The sequence below is a fragment of the Juglans microcarpa x Juglans regia genome, chromosome 1S (assembly GCF_004785595.1).
Source record: "Juglans microcarpa x Juglans regia isolate MS1-56 chromosome 1S, Jm3101_v1.0, whole genome shotgun sequence".
NCBI classification, from domain to species: domain Eukaryota; kingdom Viridiplantae; phylum Streptophyta; class Magnoliopsida; order Fagales; family Juglandaceae; genus Juglans; species Juglans microcarpa x Juglans regia.
Window position 1 is genome coordinate 13,467,756 of NC_054595.1, and position 26,026 is coordinate 13,493,781.

Below are 26,026 nucleotides of genomic sequence, written 5' to 3' on the forward strand. Positions count from 1 at the left end.
GAGTTGCAAAACTTGGGTACACCCGATCAGGGTAATAGATTTTAAACTCAGCACCAAGGTTTTTATTTATTTATTTATTTACATTAGAGATCCTTTGATATTGTGATGTTTGATATATTAGTGAGTTTATTTTGCAATTTCCCTTGGATTCTAATTTTCAAAACTATATGTTTCCTGAACAGGTATTTAGCAAAAAAATGTCGGTGCCAAAGGGAACTTCGTGTTTGTAAAAGATGCTTTGTACAAGAAACCTGACATTTCAATGCTTCCATAATTTCCTACTTACATTGCTGCAGAGGATGAGGACACATCAGAGTTGGAACTGACTGCTTCTTGTTATTCTTTTGGCTATAAGAATTCTAGAAAAGGCAGTATTCGTGAAAAAAAAAAATTTCTTAGAACATGTTCCAAGAACCACCCGAGGATTTTGATTTTCAAGTCTCATGTAAAATATATTTTTCTATAAAATATAAAGAAAGTTGATCAAAAAACCCTTCTAATGGATTTTGTATTTTGATCTTTATTTTACATTTTGCTATAATAATCCTTTACATGTAGAGAATATTGTTCACAATTTTAAAACATTTTTAATTATTTTCTCTCATTTAGACATTTTTCTCCCCTGCTTTTGTTTACACCTTTTCTCACTCTGACTTCATATTGGGAAGGATACACCCTTTCATCCCTTCTCACTTATCTCTACGACATATGCTTATAAAAAATACATATTTGAAATAAGACATAATTATATAATTAAATTTGGATTAATAAAAAATATGACATAATTATATAACATTGTATATGAAGAGATATTATAAATTCATTGATAGTTAGAATAAATATTTGAAAAGATAAAAAAATATTAAAAAAAAATATTTAAATGATATAAAGAAAAAATAGATAAGCTGATGGATAACCTATTGTAAAAATCAGTATGTAAAATAGAAAAAGTGAGTTTTGATAATGTATTTTGAAGGATATAATAAAGAAACTATTGAGAATGCTCTAATACCTTGATTCTCTCAGTCTGTTTTGAAATTGAAAAAATAAAAAATACGTTCCTTACGAAAACTAAAATTATTCACAATCGGTAAATAAAAGTGACCAGCTAAGGTAAAATTTGAATAATGAGTTGAGATGCGATAAGTTGAGATGAAAATTGAATAAAATATTATTAGAATATTATTTATTATTATTATTATTATTTTAAAATTTAAAAAAATTGAATTGTTTATTATATTTTATATAAAAACTTAAAAAAATTGTAATGATTAGATGAGATGAATTAAGATAACTGTGTATCCAAACAAGGCCTAAATGCTACGGGTAGTCATCCATCTATAAGGAAAACATGCGTTGGTGCAAGATTCTTGCTGGAATTGTTAGCAGTAATCATCAAGAAGAGTCCAGGAGAATTGCAAAACTCTTAAAGAGTTCTGTGGAATGAAGATAGTTTGTTAATGAGAGGACTTATCTAGCACGAGTTCATCTTTATCTTTTGAATATGAGATGTTAATGAGTGCCATATTTATCTGTTGTTATGTTTATCCTTTTGTTACCTATTGAACTGGTAAAAAAGCTACATATATTATTTAAGTGGCAAGACCCTATGAATAAAGGCATGAGTGAATTGTATTCCCAAACCTTTTTGTTTGAAGAAGACAGGTTGGCTATAGTGATCCATTTTTATCATTAAATTCACCCTTTGTTACATGATCCCTCATTTGGGCTCGTAACACTAAATTGGATAAAATATATTTAATACTATAACTTTAATTAATAAGATAAACTATCTAATTTTAAGTTAACTAGTCGTAAAATTGCAGAATGCACAAACCGAAATAACTAAATTGCTAATACTATTTAGTAAAGCACTTCAGGTGGAAACTAAAGGGTTTTTCTTCAACTCCACCCATACTTCGCATTATACAGAATTGGATCGAATGATGTAATAGACATTTATAAACTCAAATGCTCACTCAATTAGCAAATAAAACGAATTTCTAAACTCACGACCACGGAAACATCAGCTTATAAAATTCTAAAAATAAGAGGTAGATGAACAAAAATTCGGCGCCAAAATTAAAAAAAAAAAAAGAGAGAGAGAGAAAGAGCTTACAACCACTACAACGACCCACAAACAGATTCTTCTGCAGTCTAGTTTAACAAGGATTCAACTATGCATTAAGAGCTCCCATGAGATCTCACAGATGATATTGACTGTGCTGAAATAGATGCAGTTGGGCTGTTGAGTCCTCGATCTCCATTGATGGCTTTTGGTTTTCCACTCAATCTTTCAATTGCTTCTTGACAAATGTCATTAAACCAGTCATCTTCCGGTAGTACGCTGACAGAAAAAATTAATCACACCTCAGGAAAAGCACACGTACAATGAGGCCACACAAACACACATGCAAGGAAGTTTTCTTGGTTTTCTCTAAACGAGTAGTAGATGTTCAGCATGATTAAGCACAACGGTCTTAAAATTTATTGGTGCAGAAATCCTGGTTTCTTCACGACTTGGATTTAAAATGATAGCTGACTTTGTTATTGAAATCTTAAAAACACTAGCCATTATCGCTACATAGTGTTCTACTGTTAGCAAATAAACATAGATGAAGTCATGGTAAAACTTAATATGATGTAATTAGGGCTACAACCCGACCAAACCGCTTTGTATATTGGGCCGACCCGCTCGAAACTGGAAAATGAGCCCGACCCGACCCGATATTCAACCCGTTTTTATATATGTAATGAATCGTGCCGCTCCAATCGGTCGGTTCCTTTAGAAGCCACGATGTTGCATATCACAGTGCGTCACTGCGATAAGAGTCGCAGCCAGCAAAGGGTAGATTGGGATATAAAAACTGAGATTTTAGATAAAGTTTACCTTTGCTTTTGATTTTCTCGCTCACCAAACAGTCCAAATTTCCTAACAGGTTTCCCCTCTCTATCTCGCTATCTAAGAAAGTTACACAAAAAAAAGGAAGGAATCTATCGGTTAGCTTTTGTTTTTATTTTTCTTTCTTTGGGGAATTAATCTCTCTTGAAGTGATTTTTCAACTTTATTTTCTAGAAGTGAATGAAAAATTGGAGGGGAGGGTGTAAAATCACCTGGGCCCGTTAACCTCAATGGAGTCCAAGACTGAAGCTTGATACTCGTCTCCGCCAACATCCTTTTTCACTTCCGAAATCAGCTTTGCAGCATAGTATAATGGTTCCTTCACAAGCGTGTGGGTATATGAAGAGGACCAAATCTATGAGAAGAGAAGACGAGCAGCAGGAGTGCAAGCGGCCCAGTCTCGCTAGGTGGTGGCGATGATTCCACCAGACTTCGATCTTCGGTGGTGGGGATGATTCCGGTGAATAGCAGCACGTACGGTTTGTGTGGATTTGGGTTTTTTTCAAGCTCTCTTTGATTGCAAAAGCAGAAGTAGCGGGTTTTGAGTGACATTAGCAGGTTGCTGAGATTTAGCGGGCTGGACGGGTCGAACCCGAGCGTCATTCAAACCCGGTTTTTAGATGCGGGTCGGGTCGGGTCAATCGGACGGATCGGGCTAGGCTGTTTCTTGCACAGGCCTAGATGTAATCATAATAACCATACAATCTGACTCCCAAGATACAACCACCCTAAATTAGTGTTCCGAGGCGTTTAATTCTCAAAAATCTAAAATGCGACTTAACTATACATCAATATTCCTAGAGAAGTGATTCGTGTAAATCTAAGTTCTTAAGAATGTGACTTTAACTCTTGTTTGGGAATGACAATGAATATGATGGATGGTTATAATATGGCATTCCTACATTTATGTTTGGATACCAAAAACATTTAGAATGTTTGAGAATTTTCGGAATTTGTTTGAGATTAGGTTTTGGAAAAGGAAAGAGAATAATTTGAATAATTTTTTTTAAATAAGTCTTGTATTGAAGTTTGTGAAAAGTTGTTTAAATATAATTTTTTTAAGATTATTTTTTGTTTTGGAATTTGTAGAAGTTGTATTAATTTTTGTGTTTGACTAATGATTAAGTAATGTGTAGATGAAAAGTTGAAAATTTGAAATAAAAAAGTTTTTTGTGTTCGAGTAATGTTTGGGATTGAAGTTATAAGAAAAGTTGAGGTGTTGAAATTTTTTGAGAATTCTAAGGTTGTCAAACATGGCCTTGAGTAATGAACTATATAAGGCCTTTTGAAAGATTTCTTTTGTTTTTTTCATTTTAACAAATATAAAAAACAAAATATTTTTGATCAAATGGTAGTATAAGAGTTCCTTAAATCAAATGGTGCCACAAAAAAAGATATCCAATAAATAAAAAAGCCAAACAGGTTCATGAAGAAGTTTAAAAAGTCATTGACTTAAGATCAAGCACCTTTTCCAATCTGAGTGTATGAGGCAGACGCTGGGTAGCAGCAAAATAAACCCTAGACTAAATAATGTAAATAAAATATTCATAATTAAGACAAGTAAAAAGGGACGTATTATTTGAAAGAAAATGGAATTTCCAAAGGTAATGGGAATACAGATTCTCACCTCTTTAGAAGGGAATCCACATACCCTTAAAAAGGGGATTGAGATGTGTTATGATCTTGAGGGTTAAAAGTTTAATCAAATTAATATCCAACAATCTTAAGACTTTTGGATCAATGCTTGAGTCTTTAACAATTGGCATATGAGAATTGATACTGATATGGTTGAATTGAGTGATGCAGAACTTCAACTCTGTTTTCAGAATTATCCTCGTGCACTCCATGATGAAATATGTAGAGATCCTGGAGAAAGGGTTCTCACAGTGAAGTCTTTAGATGGTGAAAATTTAAAGATCTTAGTTGAACCTTCTTACACCATTTACTATGTGAAGCTGAACATTTAACGCGAATATGGAAGACATATAAATCCATTGCAGCAACAAAAATTGATGTACGGAGAATTTCTCTTGGAAGATAATGTTGTGCTGACAGAAACAAGGGTATTTGAAGATGGGTATCTCTTTCTTGATATGAGAATGAGTGAAGATTTGGGCCATGTAGAATTAAAAGAAGAGAAGGAAGAAGCAGGTGAAAAAGGAGCACCGGCGGTTACAAAAATAGAGAAAGGTCCAGATGGAGATGCATAAAAAGAGGAAGAGGAAGGCCGAATACCTAAGAAATCAGCTCCACCACTCTTATTCTCCAACATCAACCCAAACCGATGCCACCTTCCTCAACCCTTAGCTAAATCCATAACTCACTTCATAGCTCTCTTATTGTCTCTCTCATGGCGACCTCTTTGCGATATATGCTGCCTCTCTTGGCCTTCCCAACACCCTAACACTTACTCCCAACACCCCAGATGGGACTTTGACCCTAGTGGTGTAGTTATTGGGCACCGAATCGAGGAGAGGCTCATAAATGAGAAGTACAAGATCTGGAAGAACAACCCCTTCCTCTACGATCTGGTCATTACCCACTCTCTTTGTCTATCTCTCTCTCTCTCTCTGATGGATGCTAGGTTTGGATTTTCTGATTCCAACAAAATCAGCAATGGCAGTAGCATATACCGCGTCGCCACCAATGCTGAAACACTCTCCTCCGAGCCTACACCACCCTCGGATGTCTCTGCCCTTCGCCGCCTCATTGAGAACCTCAAATCGCTTGTCGACTCTCCCAGCTCTGATTACTATGCCGACGCCAAGATCATTGTAACTGGCAGTAGCAGTAGCAGTGGCAGCAGCAACAGCCAAGAAATCCTCGTCCACCGGTGCGTTCTAGCTGCAAGAAGCCCTTCTTCAAGAACGTGTTTGCCACTTCAGCGAAGGATATCAGAGGCGTCGCTGAGTTCGAATTAAAAGGGCTAGCAAATGAGCATGAAGTCGGGGTCGATGCTGTAGAGGTAGTCTTGGCTTACTTGTACAGTGGGAACTGTGCACCATGCACGACAGGCAAGGCTGGTACGTGTGGAAGAATGGGTACGAGTACATGGGGGAATCGAGGAACGACGTGAATTCTGGCTGGGGCATCCTGATTTGGGCCAACAGAGGTACGTTCACCTTGATCATGGATACTTCTCACTCAATTTTCAAATACTAGAGCTTTCTATGTGTCTTTGTCAATCGCTAGTGGCCTTCCCATCCTTGAGGGTGTATACTGTCTGGCCTGTGCTCGCTGGGTGTGGCAGAGATACCTTTATACTGCTGGCTAGAAAAGTGATTATGCTGTTTTACTTGATAACAAACTGGGGCAGACAAATTTTGGTGGTGGGTATGTCCACAATGGGCTGTTAAAGGCAGCAGGGTGGGTTTTCGATGCAGAGTGTGAAGTTTTGAGGGAATGGGTTGAGGGGAACCCAAATTATACCTTGACTTTTAGATTAGGTTTGGATATTGAAATGAGTTGAGTTAAGTTGTGAATAGTAGTATTTTATGGGTCCCATTGAGATGAGTTTAACTTTTTTATCATAAGATGAGTTTAACTTTTTAGGTTGAAATGTATGAAGTTGGTTGAGATGAGTTTAATTTTTTTAGGGAAAGTTGAAAAAGTAGTGGGTTCCATCAATGATTGGTTTGAGATGCATTGAGTTTGGTTCAACAACCAAACACAACCTTACTGGTCTCTCATTTTCCCTCATTTTCTTGGAGGAGCCCCCTCGAAGAGAGCAAAGCAGTGTTACCCTATTCTAATCCTTGAGGTGTGTTACAGGATGAAATCCATGTTATGCATTTGGATCCCTTGTACGTATGTCCATCCAAACAGGGTAATCTTGTAGGATTCCCAGGTAACCGGTAATGCACGATTTCTCACCTACCTCAATCTTTCAACTTTCCAGTATGAGTGCTGCTACAAGTACAAACTGAAATCAGAGTGATATTTTCAGTATATTTCTGTACATGCTAGTGATCTCTATTTAAGATACAAGAGAAATATCAAAGGAAAGAATTTCCAAAATAAGAGCAAGAAATCTACCTAACTAATTGACAGAAAACCAGAAACTTCCTAAATAGAAACTTCCTAAACAATATCTACCACTAATTACTCCATCTCCATATTTATTGGGATTTCCATACTTCCCCACAAGTTAGATCATAAATGTTGATCATATCCAATTTGTAGAGGAAATCATCAAAACTTTGTCTAGATAGCCCTTTGGTGATGATGTCTGCTGTTTGCTCTTTTGTAGGAAGATAAGTCATACAGATGGTTCATTCCTCAACCTTGATAAAATGTCTATCCACTTCTACATGCTTGGTCCTGTCATACTGTTATGAACCCATTAAGTAGAACTCACCCTTGAAAATCGACTTACAAGAGAAGGGTGCCTAGGGGCTTACAAACCACCAACCAATCCCGTACTTAGTCGATGTGGGATCATAACAACCACCACGCTCCGTAGCCGACGTCCACGACAGTCCTAGTGCTCACACGGGTTGGCTGTGCGCTAGGTCTTTCCTAATCCCGAACGAACACTGTCATGCCGGCATCACCCCCCATGCCGCACGATTGCAACCGTGCCAACATGGACTGCATATGCGGGGTGGCTCATACCATTAGTTATGAACCCACTAGGTAAAACTCACTCTTGAAAACCGGCTTGCAAGAGAAGGGTGTCTAGAGGCTTATAAACTACCAAGCAATCTCATAGTTAGTCGAAGTGGGATCGTAACACATGCTGAACTGGATTGAGAGAGATGCTTATGGCTGCTTTGTTATCACAGTAGAGTTTGATAAGGAATTTTACTGTGACATGTAGTTCTTCCAAGAGTTTCCACAACCACAGTCCTTCACACATCTCTTGTGCAACTGCTCTAAACTCAGCTTCAGCACTACTTCTGGCCACTACATTCTGTTTTTTGATTCTCCAAGTTACCAAATTTCCCCATACAAAGGTGTAGTACCTTGTGGTGGACCTTCGATCCTCTGCTGAACCTGCCCAATCAGCATCTGTGAAGACTTCTACTTCCTTGCTTTCACATTTTTTGAAGAATAGTCTTTTGCCCAGAGAACCCTTGAGATATCTGAGGATCTTGTGCACAGCTTCCATGTGAGTTTCCTTTGGTGAATGCATGTGTTGGCTCACCACAGTCACTGCGAATTCAATGTCAGGTCTAGTATGTGATAGATAGATTAGTTTGCCAACTAATATCTGATATCCTTCTTTTTCAACAAGTCTTCCAAAGTCTCTTGTTCTTTTTCTTGCATGTGTTGGCTCACCACACTCTACATGGTCACACCCAAGTAGAGTAGTGTAACATAGAGGTCCAAATTTAGGGCTTGAAACTAGTATTTTATTTATTTATTTATTTATTTTTATTTTTATTGTCTTTATATTTTTATTATCATTTTAGAAAATGTGCTAACAGATAGATTAAATTAGTGATTCCTTCCCTATCAAAACCTTCGTATACTTTATCCATTAAGTTCCCGTATTAGATTCGGTTTCCAGTTTGAGACTAACTCCAACTCAAACTCTTCAAATCCTTTCAGAATCTGTGTCCTCGTAGGAATAGGTTCCTAAAGTCTAGGCAACTTCAAATTTCAGCCAATCTCTTGAAAGTTCACGTTGTTCCCTCCCATCGCCTATAAGAAACCCACAAAGCCTCTGAATTACACACAAAAATTCCTGGAGAAAACTCGTTCACGCAAAGAAAGGAAACTTACTCCCGCAAGCACCACCATAGCCCCTCTCGGCAACCAAGAGTCACCTCGATGGACCACCTCCCACACCACCACAGAAAACGCCGGCCAACCTAGTCCCGTCGCAACCACTCCCTTCCGGTAAGCCCATCGCCGTCGGCCACTAACTTCTTTCCCTAGTGTTTTCGGTTTGTTGGTTCTCTCTCTAAACTCTCTCTCTCTCTCTCTCCCTCTCTCGGTGTCGCACCACCATAGGGACCCCCCAGTCACGTCGCCGGTCACTCCCAGCCACCCAGAGCTGCCGTCGCACTCAGCTCTCTCTCGGTGAGCATCGCACAACCCCCTCTCCCGTAAGCCTATTTTCTCTTTTTTATTTCTTTTGCTTCAGTTTTCCCAAAATACCCTTTCTACTAGGCTGAGTTTTATTGGGGCTGGGCTTAGTTGTAACTTGACTGGTTTATAAATCTGGTTGGACTTGAATTATTTCAAAAACTATAGTACTAGGTTAAGTGGGTTGATTTCATGTGGGCATGAGGTTTAAACTAGGCTGATATTTAAGTAGGCCGAAGATTTTAATTGAATAAATATATTAGTCATAGACTTATTTTTATAGATAAGTATTTAAGGGATTTTAAAGCATAATTTTAAAGTATATTTTGAGTCCATTATTTAGTTAATATTCCAATCGACTTTTAACTAAGATTTTTATAAAATTATTAAGTTATATTTTAAATAGAAGTTAAGGAACATGTTATGAGTTTTGAATAATATTATTATATATGATTTTAAGTATTTAGAATGCTATGACACATCTTTCTAGAAAGGTTAGTGATGATTAGTACCTCATATAGGTAACGCGCTACAAGTTGAAAATCAGGAAGCAGCGCTAAGAGGTAAATAGTATGATCATATAAATGCAAGCATACTGTGATTATTATTGTTTTGTATGAAAATATTATGTGCTTATGATGGTTGACTACGCTACGCTAAGAGGCAAGTCAAGGTTAGAATCCTCTTACGATCTTTGATGAAATATGAGATTATGCTTGAATGAATGAATTTGTTGTTCAACTGATTGAATGTTACTAAAATCATATGAAAGCCATGAGATGTTCATGTAGTAATTCAAGTATGCCATGTAATGGAATAGTCAGATTATACAAGCCATGTCCATATAATACATAGGTTATGTATGCCATGTTCATATAGTACTTAGATCATATATGCCATGTTCATGTAGTACTTAGATCACGTATGTCATGGAATGTCATAAAACGTTCAAAGCATGTTATGTCAAGTCATGTTATGCTATGCCATGTACAAGGATATGTCATGTTATGCTATGCCATGTACAAGAACATGTTCATGAAGTCTAATAAATTCTCATGCATTAAGAAAGATAAGAAATGTTACGGTGCCATGGACTCAAGCGTGTTTCACTCCATGTTATTCAGTTAAGTGGAACACGGACTCAAGCGTGTTTCCCTCTATGTTAAGATAAGATAAACAAGTTATTATGCATTCACGTTACATGTTTGCCCTGATTATGTATGCTTCCGCTCATGATGATGAATATATATGTGCTATGTGGATATATGACGATATATGTATATATGTGAAGTTTTTCAGAAAGTTATATTACGTGTATGATTGGGAATTTGTGATGCTATATGTATTTTGTTAAGAGTCTTCAGAAACTAAATCCATGCTAGGCCAGATTATGTTTTACAGTATGATGTGCTATTTACTGAGTATTCAACTCATTTTTGTTTGTCTTCCTATTTTCTTTCATGTCTAATTTTTACAGATGATGTTTATGACGATGTAGAGCTGGATGGCCAGGAGTAGATTTAGTACAAAGAATTAGGAAGGAATAAGTGATATTCACACAAGAATTAGATCTCTTTTACGTCATTCATAGGATTAGCTTATGTTCTTTTACTTTACGTTCAGTTTTCGAGATGATTATGTTCAAATCAGTTTTAACATTTTATTGCTTTTCAATAAATGAGGTATTTCAGGATATGAATCTCTTTACCGGGCATTATGTTATGATTGTTAGTAACATCTCTATCCTATGAGAACGGGGTGTTACAAGTAGCAACCTACGATTGTACCCTCCTAACCTCTTTTAATTAGCAAAAACAGAAAAGCACGGAGTAATTTGACCTCAAGACAAGCCACACAAGGACCATTTTTGTATTTAATACTATTGAAAAACAATAATAAAGCGCAGAAACTGAAAATTTCTGCGTATTAGATCTCTATAGGCCTTTAATTTTGAGTTACATTTAGATTGCTAGAAATCCTTGACAACCATAGTGTTTTCTCTAGAATAGATCTCTAAAACATAATCGCTGAAGAGCATTTAGCAGAAAATAAACTATATTCAAACTACCCTACTTCATGATTCAAACTACTGTGCTTGATCACAAATGAAGAATGAGTAATGCTAGGTACAAACCCCAAATGTACAAGCCTTTTGTAAAAATGTGGGCGCCATCAAGAAAAAGTGAGTTTTTCCCATTTTTTCATGGTGGGGCCCACTTTTTATAAAGAGCTTGTGCGAGGCTTGTGCATTTGAGGCTTATATATATCATTTCGCGTGATGAATATCATGCAAGAAGTTCTCACTAAAGAAGATAGGAGCACCAGTTTAACAGCCTAAGAGCATTCACAATAGTTTATGTATATATCTCTATCTAAAATAGCAGACCAAAACCTCTTTTTTCTATTTTAATTGAACACTTTTAAGAACACCATCCAACAGCTCATCCAAATTTTATCTGTATTTCGTTAAAGCAATAAACAAATGAAAAGAAAGAGTCTCATAAATGATAAAGAAATAGATACATGAAAGGAAGAAGAGAGAGAAACAATAAAGAAAGAGCAAGGGAAATAAATTTATATATAAAAAAAAATTAAGCATTGAATAGTGTCAAATCTACATTTGGGTTAGTTACCTTTGCATAATCTGATAGAAATGGCTTTCTGAGAATGCTCTAAAAGGAGTTATTTTTGCACTGCCTTCTCAAAACTAGTCAGACCTTTAAAGACCCCCACACGCACACACACATATATACTGAACAACGGTTATCTACATGGGACATACAGATAACATACAATAAACTAGTTTAAAAAATTTGGAGATCATATCTTAGTCCAGTTCTGTAAATATTTAGAGTTACGAGTTACATTAATAATTAAACTGTCTGTATAAAATATGTGTCTTTGAGTATTTGTAGAGCAGCCTATGAGTAACTTACACAAAATGTAGAGCTTATTGATAATCCAGAAGGGAGGAGAAAGAAAAGCCTACCTATAAGGATCCTTCCCTGTTTCAGCAAATGCTGCCATTGCTTTCGATATGATCTCATTGACAACTCGATGCAAATTCCTAGACAAGTAGCGACCTTGGGAAGCAAAACATATGACAAACTTCATGTCCAAATAAAACTGCATATAAAACAACCCGAAATAAATGAGAAATCTCCAAAAATGAGACAACAGGGCATACATACTTCAACATAAGACCACAGAAAAGACTGGTTTGAGATCATTACTTATTGAAGTTTTAGGTGGTCATTTTCAGTATTTTCACCTCTTCATTTTGTATAACATAAATTCTGCATAATATCAGGGTTAAGTTTCTCATGTAGGCATATATATTATAATTTGATAATTTCGCAAATATTCTAAGCAACACTAGGCTGGAAATTGACTTTTGGAAAATCAAAGAACGAGTGGAGTCAATATAACAGAAGGATGAAAAACTCATATTGGGAATCAGGTAAAAAGGACAAGTTGCAAAGGGAGAGGCATTTAGACATTCTCTCTCTTCCTCAAGAACAGGAATGGGCAAGAAGGTAGAACCATTTACATTGAATTAGACTCCTTCCTCCTTATCAACTATGAATAAAATCGAGAGGGGCCTGAAAGGCCCCCAAAAAAACTATGAAGACTCCGCCCCTACACACTTCTCATGATGCAATGACTTGTAGGTTTTTAGCATCTACGTTGTATCCCCCACTCAAATATTTTTATATTCAAATCTCACCTTCCATCTTTGTTATAGGGGAGGAGATGTCATTTGAACTAGAGTGCATTAGCCCCCTAAGCAAATATAGAAGGTATAATGATACCGCAGTCTTGAGTGAATCAATATGAGACTGCGTACCTGTTGTAGACCAAGAGATCCTAACAGCTTAGGGCCTTCCTCAATATCATCCCAAAAGCTCTGGTCTTCTGACAGCCACAAGATCACAGTTTCTGTAAGTCTCATCAATAGCAACGTGGCAAATCTTTCTCTGCCAACAAACATCTCTGCTGCTATACTAGCCATTCTATTCAGTTTTACAAATAGTTCCTGGTCATAACAAGGTAGCAACATCAGATATTTCAGACTCGGAAAACTCCTACTAAAACAAAAGTGGAGACAAAAGCCACTTAATTTACATAAACCACGAAAGCATAAACTTAAATTAGGACTATCAAAAAACGTTGATCCTCCTGTAGCATCAGTAATTATTAGCAGTCAGGAGCCTTTTTTGAAGGAGAAGGCACCATAAACATTTGTTCTAGTAATGCAGCATACTGAGATCCATCGCAATGCACAGCATGCTGGAATCCATCCCAATTATCAATGCATGAAGATGCCTGGTATAACTTTGCTAGCCACATCTATGCTATAATCCCAAGAATAGACTAGTCAATTTGAAGTTTCTCTAGAATCACTCATAAAGCCTAGTTTCACATAGTAGGTAATCAATATGTGACTTAACACCTATGACTACCTTTATAACCTACCCACTTTGGGTTATTCTCATATTCCCAATGTGAGACGGGGGTATTATTAATTCCCCCTCTTAAATCTCTGACATCCTTGTCAGGGTCATGGCGTGCTCTAGTATCAGATGGCTAGCCTTACTACTTGACTCTAATGCCATATGTAAAACAACCCCGAGAAAGCACTATCCACATTTGCAATATATAACCCATAAAGATTAGTCAATTTGAAGCTTCCCTAGAATCACTTGAAACCAATAAAATTTTCAATTGTCACATTGGGGCTTTGAATTGGATGGTTTTCATTACCTTGCAGTAAAATGACACTATTACCCCTCTTATACAATTAAATGTAAAAACTGCTATTCAATTGAGTTTTCAGGCGTGCTTGAGAATGGGTGGTAGTTTGCAGGTGTTAGCTGGACTCTAATAAGTGAAACAGCTCATAATTTAGGCAGACTGCACGTGTTTTACTTTCTAGATGCTTGAATGGCAGTAGAATATATGCATGTGTGAGTGTGAGACAGAGAAAACAATGTGGTTTCAGTTCACCAGAAACAATAGGAGGTTACACAACACATTGAAGACGGATAAACATATCATTGCATTAGTCAAATGAAAAGAGTACCTAGAATATTGTTTTGATAAGTAAAAGAATACCTGGAATATTGGTGAGGGAAACCACTCAAATTCATCCACACTTCCATCCATATTTATGTACATGTCAGCGGTAAGATGGCTTTCACCATCTTCAGTAAAAATGAGGTCTAAAGCATGCTGTCGACAAAATGTATCCTTTAATCTGTCAACCGAACTCACAAGTCGCCTTTTCCATTCTCTTTGCTCAGGATGGCGGTTCTGCCTTTCTCTACGAGTATCACCATTGTAAGTAGATTGATTGGCAGGAGACAGTTTCATGGCTGCACGTGGAAGTAGGTCATCCGCTAATAATGACACATTTGCTAGCAATGCAATCTGCTGAGCTTCAGTCTCTGCCATTCGGACAATTTTATTTCCAGAACCTTCAAAGCTTGCCTCTTCCTCCATTGAACCTGGTAATGCGTTCATGAGCATGCTCACATATGAGTTAAATACTTGAAACAAACCTTCCAGTGTTTGACCTCCTAGTTGCATACTTAGCAGTGGTCCCACATCCTCGAAGAAATCCTGTATGAGAAAGTGGAAGATATAGCTAGAAAGATAAATGGAGGGATTAAAGCTCTGAAATGGAATCCTCAACCCCATCCACACAATGGGAAAGAAAAGACATCAAGCATAAGATCAATCAGGCTCCCCCAACAGCCAAGACTCAAGAAACAAGTGCTCACATAAATGAATGGGACGTTAAGGTAACAAATTCTACTCAGATGAAGTTCATTAAAAGACAGGATGCACTCGAATGATACAGTAATTTCACATAGATGAATCATTTTGTCTACCCAGGTGATAAAAATTCGTAATTGAATTTCAATGCAAGAGGAAGGTTGCTCGACATATTGTTTAAAACTGAACAAAATAACAAATAATGAGAGAATAGTTGAAGTCAATGTAGAGTGCAAGACCAGGAGGGGCATATAAAATGTAAACAATATTTGCACTCTGGTTGCAGTATGAAATGTAAAATAACATACAAATTACTAACTCGAAGGAAATCTCAGACAAAAGAGAGTACAATTCAAGTTCACACTTACTCAAAGAGAGATCAATTTCACAGAAACTTATTTAAGACCATAAGATGAGGATGCAACTCAGAAGGGAAAACGTAACCAATTACTCACTCACATGCATAACTGAATGTCAAAGACACAAGCATATAGAGAGAGAGAGAGAGAGAGAGAGGTGACATATTAGTTACTGAAAAGTGGAAATGTAAGTGAAAAACATTTATAGTTCACCTGGACCATCAAATTGAACCGATGGGCGCTGCTTGTAAGTTTATGTTGAAATGCCATTGCATTACCAAGGGATGTACTTGAAGACCTACCAGATTGACGTGTAGCTGTTGGAGGGTGAGTGAGTATCCAATCATCAGCAGCAGCCAGAGCAGCAGTGCTCTCTTGAATTCTTTTTAAATTAGCATCTAGTGCTTGTTCAACGCTGGACCTAAAGAGCTTCAAGAGTACAGGGCAAAGTGCCAAACCACGAGCTTCCAACAATGAACAATGACCTAATGCTATTTGAACACACTCAGCAGCAGCTCTTAAACCTCCAGCTGCTGCTGACGAAGCTAATGCGTGTCTTTTAACAAGAAGAGCAAAAGCCTCTATTTGCTTTGTAGCCCACATCACAAGCTCAGAAGTATAAGCTGGTTCCTTACCAAAAATGGCAAACGAATCGCTTGCAGCTTGAGCAATAGCAGAGAACACTAGCTGTGAGAGAGCAGCAGTATATGCTCCTCCATATGAGGTGCTTGATGGTCGAAGGCTTTGCATATTATACTGATATCTTTGTAAATGTGCATTAAGTAGCAAACTGTGAGCACGAGGACCATCCCCAAGCTTTTTAAGAGCTGATATGGCAGCACGAAGTTCACCACCACGCGTAGAAGGCTGGCAAGCAGCTTCAGCCAGCTGATCGGCTAACTTTTGCCTGAGTTCAATAATAGAGGTCTGTAAATGCATTTGCATAGCCGGGGTCAACGTTTTCGTTTGTTTTGCTTCAGAAGCTACACACTCTCCTTCACCAAGGGCAGCCAAAGCTTCATCCACTCTCCTCTCAGCTAACAGAACATTTAAGATATCAGAGAATTCTATTAACCATTTCTCCAGTTCTGAAGGTTCTGTGTCTTCTGAAATCAATAAATTGTCAACTGCAGAACCTTCTGAAATAGAGATAGATACGGAATCAATGTGGACTCCCTCAGATAAACCATGAATTAAAGCAGCCTGAGTAGATAGCAGGTTTCTGATGGAAGAAAGCTCCCCCTCTAAATCTGATATCTCTTTTGATGTGCTATAATAAATGCATATTATTTCAATGACACATACAATAAACCAATATATCAATTACTAACCATTGATTTAAGATTCAGACCTTAACTGACAATAAGACAAGTAATGAGATAGAGGTAACCAAAGAAAAATATAAAGCATACTATAAGGTTAAGATAGTTACAATCTCTGTAATGCCAAAACTGAATTTGGAAGGCAAGGGAGGTAGATTTTCAACCGGCAGAATGCTAACTTCCGTCAAAACTGGAACTTAAAGAAACTGAAATAAGGGAAAAAAAGCAAGTAAAAAAAAGAAGACTCCCCAACAGCTACTTTCAAGGCATAAGCATTTCTTATGGATGGACCAGTTAAAGATTTTAGTTTTCTAATCTTATTTTTATGCATTTAATATTTAGCATTGGAAGAATGTAAGGAATGAAAATTCAAAGATGTTCAATGACCACCACCGGGTAAGTAAATGAAGTTAAATAAAGGAGTGCATATTTGTTTCAAAGATGTTCATAAGATTTTATTGGACAATTTAACATAAATGACCTCTACCATGAGAAAGGTCTTCGACTGGGGAGAGCAATACTCATAAAATTCTCACGGTTTATTGTTTATTTTCCACATAATCTTAGTAGTTTTATATACAAGCTAAAATAAAGCAGAGACAAACAGACATTTCCAGAGAGCTATTAGGCAAAAGAATGTTGTCATTAGTAGGCGAGATTGGCAAGTAGCTTTAAATTTTAAAAGGTGAAGGAGGATGAATTATTGAGTCAAATGAAGTATATGTAAGCAACAGTCTCGACATATTTGACAAAATCAAATCTTTACTTTTGAGTTATTAGCATAATTCAATAATTTTTTTCATGCAACATGGTTATGTCAACTCCAAAGGAAAAAAGCAGTGCTTATGTTGGATGGAACACAACGAACAATATAACAAGCATAAAAGCCAATGCCCATAGAGTTGCTAATTAAAGAAGCGCATCAACATGTGAAGACCAAGTTGCTATTGTTAATCAACAAAGCTCAGAGGACACATTTAATAAATCACTCAATGTGATATTTACCATTTTAAGCACAGCCAAACAATAACTCACCGTATGAAGGCAGCATAGTTAGCATAGACACTTCTGCGCATTTCCTCAGCAGAAGCCTTTTTCAGATCCGAAAGGTATGAACATAATTTCTGTACATCCTATAAATAGCAGCAGATATCATCATAGGATGTTTTAAATATCATTTTAAACATAAAAATCTTGTTTCTTTTTATACGAGGAATTAGGTTGATAGAAGAGTCCTGATGGCAATGGAGCAAAATTTGCAGTGCATTTCATTTGTGTGTATGCCCAGTATAATTATCTAAATGAATAAGGCAAAACTTGCAGTAATGTAACGACTGCCAGTATAATTATCTGAATGAAAATTGCAGTAATGTAACGACCCATGGAATGCCCAAACTACATCTTGGGCCCATACTCCAAAATGACTAGTCAGTATGAGAACCGCTCCCTTCGAAGGTAGGAACTCCCCACGTACAGGCGAAACAAGACTACATGAAAGGTTCCTCATCTCAGGCGCAAAGGGGAAAAATTCATCCGAAGGTCCGGGCGGGAAAAAGGCTCAGGCAAGCAATACTCAGGCAAGCACGGCCTAGGCAGGCAAAGGTTTAGGAAAAGAGTAGCTAATGAATGGAGAAAGCATCATTTGGGTGACCAAAGGCCTACAAGATTAACAGTAGGCGAGTAAAGGATAGATAGGCGATATGGTGTCTCATGTGTGCAACGACACGGGCGAAAAAAGATAAACGAGTACAATAAGTTAAGGGCAATAGGAATGCAATGGGCAAGCAACGTGTAGCTCGATTAGTCGAGCGCCAAGAATACTAGAATTCTCATAAAACAACATAAGAGGGAGTAATGGATAACCTCACAAAAGATCAAACTCAAACGACAACGTTTCTACAAGAAGCACACCTGGGAAAGGACCATGGACTCTGTAGAAACACATGGGACAAATACTTTATTCATTGACATACCATCATATATATACACTACATACAATTGACAATTATACCCTCACAGGTTACACTAATTACAACAATGCTCTCTAACACTCCCCCTCAAGCTGGGGCATATATATCATATAAACCCAACTTGAAATAAATAAGCTTTAAGCAAATACAACACAATTACTTAGTGAACATATCTGCAAGTTGATCAGCAAACTTCACAAAAAGTGTAGAAATGTCACCACTTAGTATCTTATTGCGAATGAAGTGACAATCAATCTCTCTGTGTTTAGTCCTCTCATAGAACACAGGATTAGAGGCAATATGCACTGCAGCTTGATTATCACAAAATAGTTGAAGAGGAACAAGAGCTGGAAACCCAATCTCTTGGAGGAAGTGTTGCAGCCATGTGAGTTAACTAGTAGTGTGAGTCATTGCCCTGTATTCGGCTTATGCACTAGACCAAGCTACTACTGCTTGTTTCTTACTCTTCCATGTAACCAAGTTACACCTCACAAAGGTACAATATCCAGAAGTAAACCTTCTATCTGAAGGAGATCCTGCCCAATCAGCATTTGAAAAGGCTTCAACTCTGAGATGTCTATTTGATCGATACAACAATCCAAGGCCAGGAGCTCGCTTAAGATAACGAAGAATATAAATTACAGCATCTCAATGTGAGACCTGTGGCATTTGTAAAAACTGACTCAGTACACTCACTGCATAAGAGATGTCCAGTCTAGTGATAGTGAGATAATTTAATTTCCCAACAAGTCTTTGATACCTAGTTGGATCTCTAAACAACCCCCCTTCCTCTTTCAAGAATGTATGATTTGGGTCCATAAGAATTTCAATAGGTCGTGCACCTAACATGCCAGTTTCTTCTAAAAGGTCAAGTACATATTTCCTCTAAGATAGGTTGATACCCTTTTTAGATCTACTAACTTCAATTCCAAGGAAATATCTAAACTTGCCCAAGTCTTTTGTCTGAAACTGATCATGTAAGAACTGTTTTAGCCTAGCAATTCTAGCAGAGTCACTCCCAGTACTTACAATGGCATCCACATATACAACCAATAAAATGTGACTTGCATCACTATGTAAGTGAAATACCGAGTGGTCTATTTGGCATCTATGAAGACCAAATGCCAATGCAACATCGAAGAACCTCCCAAACCATGCTCGAGGAGATTGTTTCAAACCATATAATGCCTTCTTTAACTTACATACAGTACCTCGATACTCTCCCTGAGTAACAAACCCAAGTGATTGCTCCATATAAACTTCCTCATGCAAGTCACCATGTAGAAATGCATTTTTAACATCCAGCTAAAATAAAGGCTAGTCTAAATTAGAAGCAAGAGAGATCAACACTCGAACAGAAGAGATTTTGGCAACTGGGGAGAAGGTCTCCTCATAATCAATACCATAGGTTTGAGTGTAGCTCTTTGCAATCAAACGAGCTTTCAGACGTTCCACAGAACCATCAGGATGGAATTTGATTGTATTAAGCAAAATGTAAGAGCCTAGAAGAAAACAAGTCAATGCAATATGGAGTATTAAATCAATCCTTCTATTTAACATTCGCAACAAGAAAACCTAGAAGAAAACAAATATTATAAAGCGGTATTTGTTAATCAGAGAACCTCTTGAATTACCCAAGGTACACTTGCGGCAAACTCCTTGTCGAAGGCCTGTGCACCCCCGGGATTAATCGGGACACTGTTCTTGGACTCCCGGTGCCAATAAAAAAAAAAAAAAAGTTGTTCATCATAGAAACTTTTTAAATGATCTTAATTTTCTGAACCACATTTATAGTATCAAAAAACTTGTTTGAAATAGCCACTAAAGGGCGATCACATGACAACCATAGGGACCTCTCACCCCAAAGGTGATTACCAAATGCTCACATGGTGGCCAGTGCATGCTTAAGATTGGTTTACCCCTTTTTTATGAGTAAAAAACTTTATTAATATGAATGAAATAAGCGATGCCAATGTACATAAGAAGTATACAAAAGAAAACACCTAAATACTTCTAGGAACTTGAAAAAGAAACAAGAAAATCATGAACACTGGTTCCATTGAGCACAATGGCAGAAAATCAAAGTAATAAGGTGTGCACAAAAAGATCTCGAAGTTCATCCAACATGCAGCCCCTATCTTCAAAGTGTTGATCATTCCTTTCCATCCAGATTCACCACATAAGGCAGAAAGGATTCATCCTGTAACATCCAACATTTTATTGAAGTGTTTTAAATTTTTATTATTATTGTTATTGTTATTATTATTGTTATTGTTATTATTATTATTATTATTATTATTATTATTAGTTGTGTAAAAAAAATCTATTTTTTTAAAGTGTAACTTTATTCGTTGGAGTCTTCTGCCCTTTCAACTGCCTTGGGGGATTTCTTTGTCTGAAAGATTTCGGCAATCTTGTAAGTGAGCCTTCAGCCAATTTCTTGGTTCGAAAGATTTCAACAATTTTGTATTTGACCTAGACGCCGGAATTCTCAACTATTTATATCATCTATTTTCCTTTTCCCCCACGACATTCCTCCCTCAACCCTCGACACACCAAACCGAGCCTTACACAGCCAACCAACTCCCTTAGCAAAACCTTCCTTACCTCACTGGAAACTGTTATAGAAACTGCCGACTTTGACTCCGGCCACTTTTATTTTTATAAGTAAAAATATTGTATATATCAAAAGGAAAAACCAAGTACACTGAATGTATGCAATAAAACATCTTGCCCAAAATGACCCAACAAGCCCCTAATGACCCAAAAAGCCCATAAAAAAACCAACCCAAAGTACACCAGACCCAACCCCAATCATTGTTTCCCGTAGAACTAAAACTCTACCCGAACACCAACCCCAACACCTTGATTCCCCGTCTTCACAATACCCTCCCTTTAGGCTTCCCTCTAGTTGAACTACGACCCTTAGATTCGTAGTTGATTGTTGAAAAGAGACACTGTAACTCCCTGCTTTTCTTGAAACTTGATTTGGTTTCAAGTGTGCGGCTTGCCTCGATCGCAGTAATTAGTTCGTTAAATTGGTCTTCACATCCTCCATGTGAAATTCCCACGAACTGCTAAATCTCGTTAACTTTAGGCAGAATCCAATCTACTATTGGAGGAAGAGAGACCAAGGGAGCCACAATATCGCCATCAACCTGCACTCCCGACTCTAGACATTTCTCTACACAAGACACCAACGCCAAACCCATTGGTTCTCCAGTAACTCCATTGGTTCTCTCCAATGGTATCGGGATCCCCATTGGAGATTCTGGGGTGACAACAAGTCCCTTCACCTCTGGGGTGATAGCGGATCCTACATCTCCTTCAGACCTCGGCAGTACACCTTTTTCCTTAAACTCTGACGAGGGAGCCATAGTTTCTTCAGGGACCAAGGGTGTAATACCGACTATCGATCTATCCTGTGTTACACGAGGCAAATGACATTCCGATACTGATGTCTCTACGCCAATACCCGATGTAGACCCCACTTCAAATAACCCAGATTTCCTTTTGACCCGCCATACTCTCTTGGATCTGGTTATAGGGATAGGGCCGAATCTGATCTTCCGTTTTCCTTTTTCGAAGTTTAAAGGATTTGGGCCTATCATGTTTCTTACCACCCTGTTGCCTCCAGCTGAAAGCCGATCTATTTTCGTAGACAAGAAAGTTATCGTTGTCTTCAACTCGACAAGTTGGGTTTCCATCTCCTTTAGAGAATTGTGCATCTCGACAAGCTGGTCTTGAGGCGTGATTGGCAGATCCCCCACACTCTGAACCCCCGAAGCATGTCCCGTCTTTAGAGCTGAAGCATAGGATTGCCTCGCCACCGAGGATGTACTTGGGTCTTTCTCCATGTTCTCCCTCCCTGCCACACCACCTTGTCCTTCCAAGCCGTCACTCCCTCTCTTGCCGAAGGAAAAATGACGCAGCACCTCCCCCATCCTTCTCCAACCACTGCCCCCCTCTTCAGGAATGAAAATAAAATTCCTCCTCCCCCTAACACCATACTCCTCCACCGCCATATAACGTCCGCGAGCATTCGAGCAGCGATGCGCTGTGAAACTGCATCGACCTTCCCTGACAGTGGAGAAAAAATCTTGTTTCTTATCCTTAGTACACGCTTCTATGGCCTTGGCTAGCCACTGCACTGTTGCCGAACCCAGAACCAACTTAGATATCACCCTTCGACTCCTTTCAGTAATGGCCAACATGCTCCCCTCCTTTACCAGTGTAAAGGATTTAGATTCGATGGCCAACTCCATAGAAGAACCCATACTGACCCACTCCCCTTCTTCAACAACCATTCATCATCTCAGAGAAACCAGATCAGAAATCCGTTGGGAGCTGCAAGCACTGCGAAGTTGTGGACTTCAGGTCGTGCTCACTCCAGCCACTTTGTGCCACTTCCTTTTGGTAAGTTTCCAACGCATGGTGTTTCCATTCTCTCAAGCTCTCTATTTGTGACTTTACGAGAATGATGATCAGTACGAGCAAGAAGGAGCAAACTATGAACTTAGTGAATTTATTGTGTGACAGTCTTACCCATTTTCAGTTGGTTACAATGTTTTATTTAATTATGCAAATTACTTTATCGGATATAAATGAAGAAAGCTACTTTTATCGAATATAAAAGTGTTTATTCCCAGAAGACTAATTGTTTGAAATAGCCACTAAAAGGCGATCACATGCCGAAAGCATGGCAACCATAGGAATCTGTCAACCAAAGGTTATAACCAAATGATCACGCATTGGCCAATGCATGCTACAAGTAATATGCTAATCGCCTTAAGGTTGTTACTTATATAAAAATAAAAAAATAAAAAAAATCGCCTTAAGGTTGTTGTACCCGTTATGATATCAGATAGAAAAGAGAAAAGAGATTGTGCTAAAAGACTAATTACAAATAATGTGTTGGTTGCCTTCAAAGCAATTAGATTTTTTAGCCAAAAGGGCGGGGGGAAAAGGTACTTGTTTCCATAAAGTTAGACATGAGTAATACATATGATAAGGTAGGGTGGTATTTTGTTGAAAGAGTCGTGAATAGACTTGGCTACAATTCTAAATGGATTTTGATGGTAATGCACTATGTGTTCTTCGTGACTTATTCAATCTTGATTGGTGGTGAACCAAAGAGTTGAATGATTCCTTCTCAGGGGGATGAAGGGATCCCTGTACTTTTTTCTCTTATGCGTGGAAGGTGTCTCATCTTTACGGAGAAGAGCTGAGAATGAGGGGAGAATTATAGGAGTGGGGATTTTTAGAGGTGTAGCAAAGATATCACCTATTTTTGTAGATGACAGTATGCATTTTTGCAAGCTAATAATACATAGGAATATTTATATATTCAGCACATCCTCAACCTCTATGAGTTAGTCTTGGGTCAAAAACTTAATTAAGAGGACACCTCCCTCTTTTTTAGCAAGAACAAAAACCAAATTGACCAAGACAACATCATGTCTTTATGGGAGTGGCAATGGTGAGGAAGCATGAAACATATCTCGGTTTACCTTCTATGGTGGGATGAGCTAAGAAATATAACTTCTCAGACATCAAGACAAGGTTTTGGCAAAACGTAAAGGGCAAAAAGGAAAAATACTTTCACGAGTGAGAAGGGAAATATTGGTGACAGTAGTGGCACAAGCAATCCACACATTAGCTATGAGCTAATTTAGATTACCTTCTAGCCTTTGTATGAATTAGAGTCGATGATGCATTTTTTAGGGAGACAAGGGACAATTAGCGAAGAATCAAATTGCAATAACTAGGGAATTTGTGTGAATCTAAACATATGTGAGGGATAGCTCTTAAGTCTAGAGGCTTTTAACTTGGCTCTCTTGGAAAAAAAATTATGCAACATGCCCAATCCCTTATTTATAAGCTTTTTATGGAATCCATTTAATGCATGAAACATAGCTGGGAGGCATAGAAATTTATGTGAGAAGGGTGGGACATCAAAACATGGGAGGACAAATGGCTGCTTACATCATTAACTTATAAGCTTACTACACTATAGAGTCATAAAAGTTGACGATCTCATTGACAAAGATACAAAGTGATGGGATTTGAAGAAACTTTGTGCCATTTGTCCACCACGAAGGGAATGCGATTTTAAGGATAGCACCAAGTCTAATGATGCCAGAAGATGGATTGATATACTGGGAAAAAAAATCATGGGAATTTAGCATGAAGAGTGCTTATGTCTTTGATACCAATATGAGTAGGAAGAAAAGGCTGGGGAAAGCTCAAATTATGAGGCTATGAGGAAGTTTTCGAAAACTTTTGAAGAATTTAAACATTTTTCAAATCATTTTTCCGGCCAAATGTTAAGGAAGGCTCATATGATGAATAAAAAGTCTTTTCTATCGAAACACCAAAAGAAGCCAATAAGAAACTTGCCCAATGAACAACTGCAGAAAGCTACAACCTGAAAATGATAGTGTTTTCTTCTTTCAGCTCAAAATGAGATGGTATTTTAAATTCAACCTGGAATTTAAACAAACTTCAAACCCTAATTCTTCCTCTTGGGCATCATTTGTTGTTCTTTAATTTGTTTCAACTAAAGTTAGGCTCACAATAACAACTAAACAATAACAACTAAACACTCTAATTTTCTTAACATATTGCTCTCAAAATTGTTAGTATAAACAGAAAACAAATTTTCTACTCCAAAGATGAACTAATTAAAATACGGCGCTTCACATATTTACGATCATATTTATATTTTTGTTTCTAAAAACACGAAGTAAATTATATTTCCATCTTAACTCCTTTTTCATAGTCCCAACGATTTCCCGGCAATCAAACAGAAAGCAACAAAAGAACGAAGGAAACGAACCTTCTCATTGAGAGAGCAGCGGGACTGGACGAAGGCATCGGCGTCGAATTTATCGGACTTGAAGACACCGAGACCCTCCTCGAGTTTCACGCCGTTCTCCTTCACCATCGCCGTCGAGCCCCTGGACCGAGCTGTCTTCGCCGTAGCCATAATTAGTACAGAATTCTCACACTCACCTCGATTTACAAGAGTACCGAACCGGACCTCCAACAGCGAAATTCAAAGGGCCACGATATTAGATCCGAGGAGAGAAGAAAATCAGAATTTTGAATGATCGTGTGTGAGGAAGCAGAGCTGGCGAGGAGCGAAAGCCAGCACTCCACGACTCGGCTCCATTTTTTATACTCTCGATCGATCGATCGACCGACCGACCGACGACTAGTCTCACCAGCAATCACTTTTCTTATTTTTAGCTACGTATGGTTGTTGGATTTGCACAATTCAATTAAGTTAAATTTAATATTTAAATATTTAATTCTTAAATCATTAAATTCATCTTAATTTAAAATTTATTTATATATGAGACCCACAACATTTTTTAAGTAGACCCCACAAAATTTATTCCATCATTTCAACTCATAACTATTCATAAAAAATTCAACTCATTTTAACTTAACTCAATATTCAAATGCAACCTTATTTGGATAATAATGAGTCTCTAAACATGTATAGTAATATAAATGACTTTTTCTTTTAAAATATTTTTTGAACATTCTTAATTTTTAAGAAAAATAAAATAAAAATTATATTTTCACTTATTGTCACTTTCTTAGTAATTAAGAAAAAAATTAAAAAATTAAAAAAATATATATGGGTGGACACAT

General features: G+C 37.6%; 1 protein-coding gene across 2 annotated transcripts; it reads right to left on the minus strand.

The window, feature by feature from the left end:
- Positions 1-1,842: 1,842 nt before the first annotated feature.
- On the minus strand, positions 1,843-25,625 carry LOC121246175 (exocyst complex component EXO84B-like). 2 transcript variants are annotated; one of them, XM_041144218.1, is made up of 7 exons: positions 25,203-25,625; positions 17,430-17,527; positions 15,286-16,342; positions 14,051-14,557; positions 12,783-12,971; positions 11,925-12,061; positions 1,843-2,347 (listed from the first exon to the last, which is right to left on the minus strand). In XM_041144218.1, the coding sequence occupies exons 1-7, from the start codon at positions 25,350-25,352 to the stop codon at positions 2,185-2,187; spliced, it is 2,301 nt and encodes a 766-aa protein (XP_041000152.1). In that variant the 5' UTR covers positions 25,353-25,625; the 3' UTR covers positions 1,843-2,184. The 2 variants fall into 2 exon arrangements, with proteins under 2 accessions (XP_041000152.1, XP_041000153.1); XM_041144219.1 differs by lacking the exon at positions 17,430-17,527.
- Positions 25,626-26,026: the final 401 nt, after the last annotated feature.

What these genes read in the sequence shown, in the direction of transcription:
- LOC121246175 (XM_041144218.1), bottom strand. Translation starts at nt 25,352, where the DNA reads ATGGCTACGGCGAAGACAGCTCGGTCCAGGGGCTCGACGGCGATGGTG. An exon ending in GGTTCAATTTGATGGTCCAG is followed by an intron (nt 14,558 to 15,285) that starts GTGAACTATAAA and finishes TTTCTCATACAG; the next exon opens with GATTTCTTCGAGGATGTGGG. An exon ending in GATCTCTTGGTCTACAACAG is followed by an intron (nt 12,062 to 12,782) that starts GTACGCAGTCTC and finishes TTTTATATGCAG; the next exon opens with TTTTATTTGGACATGAAGTT.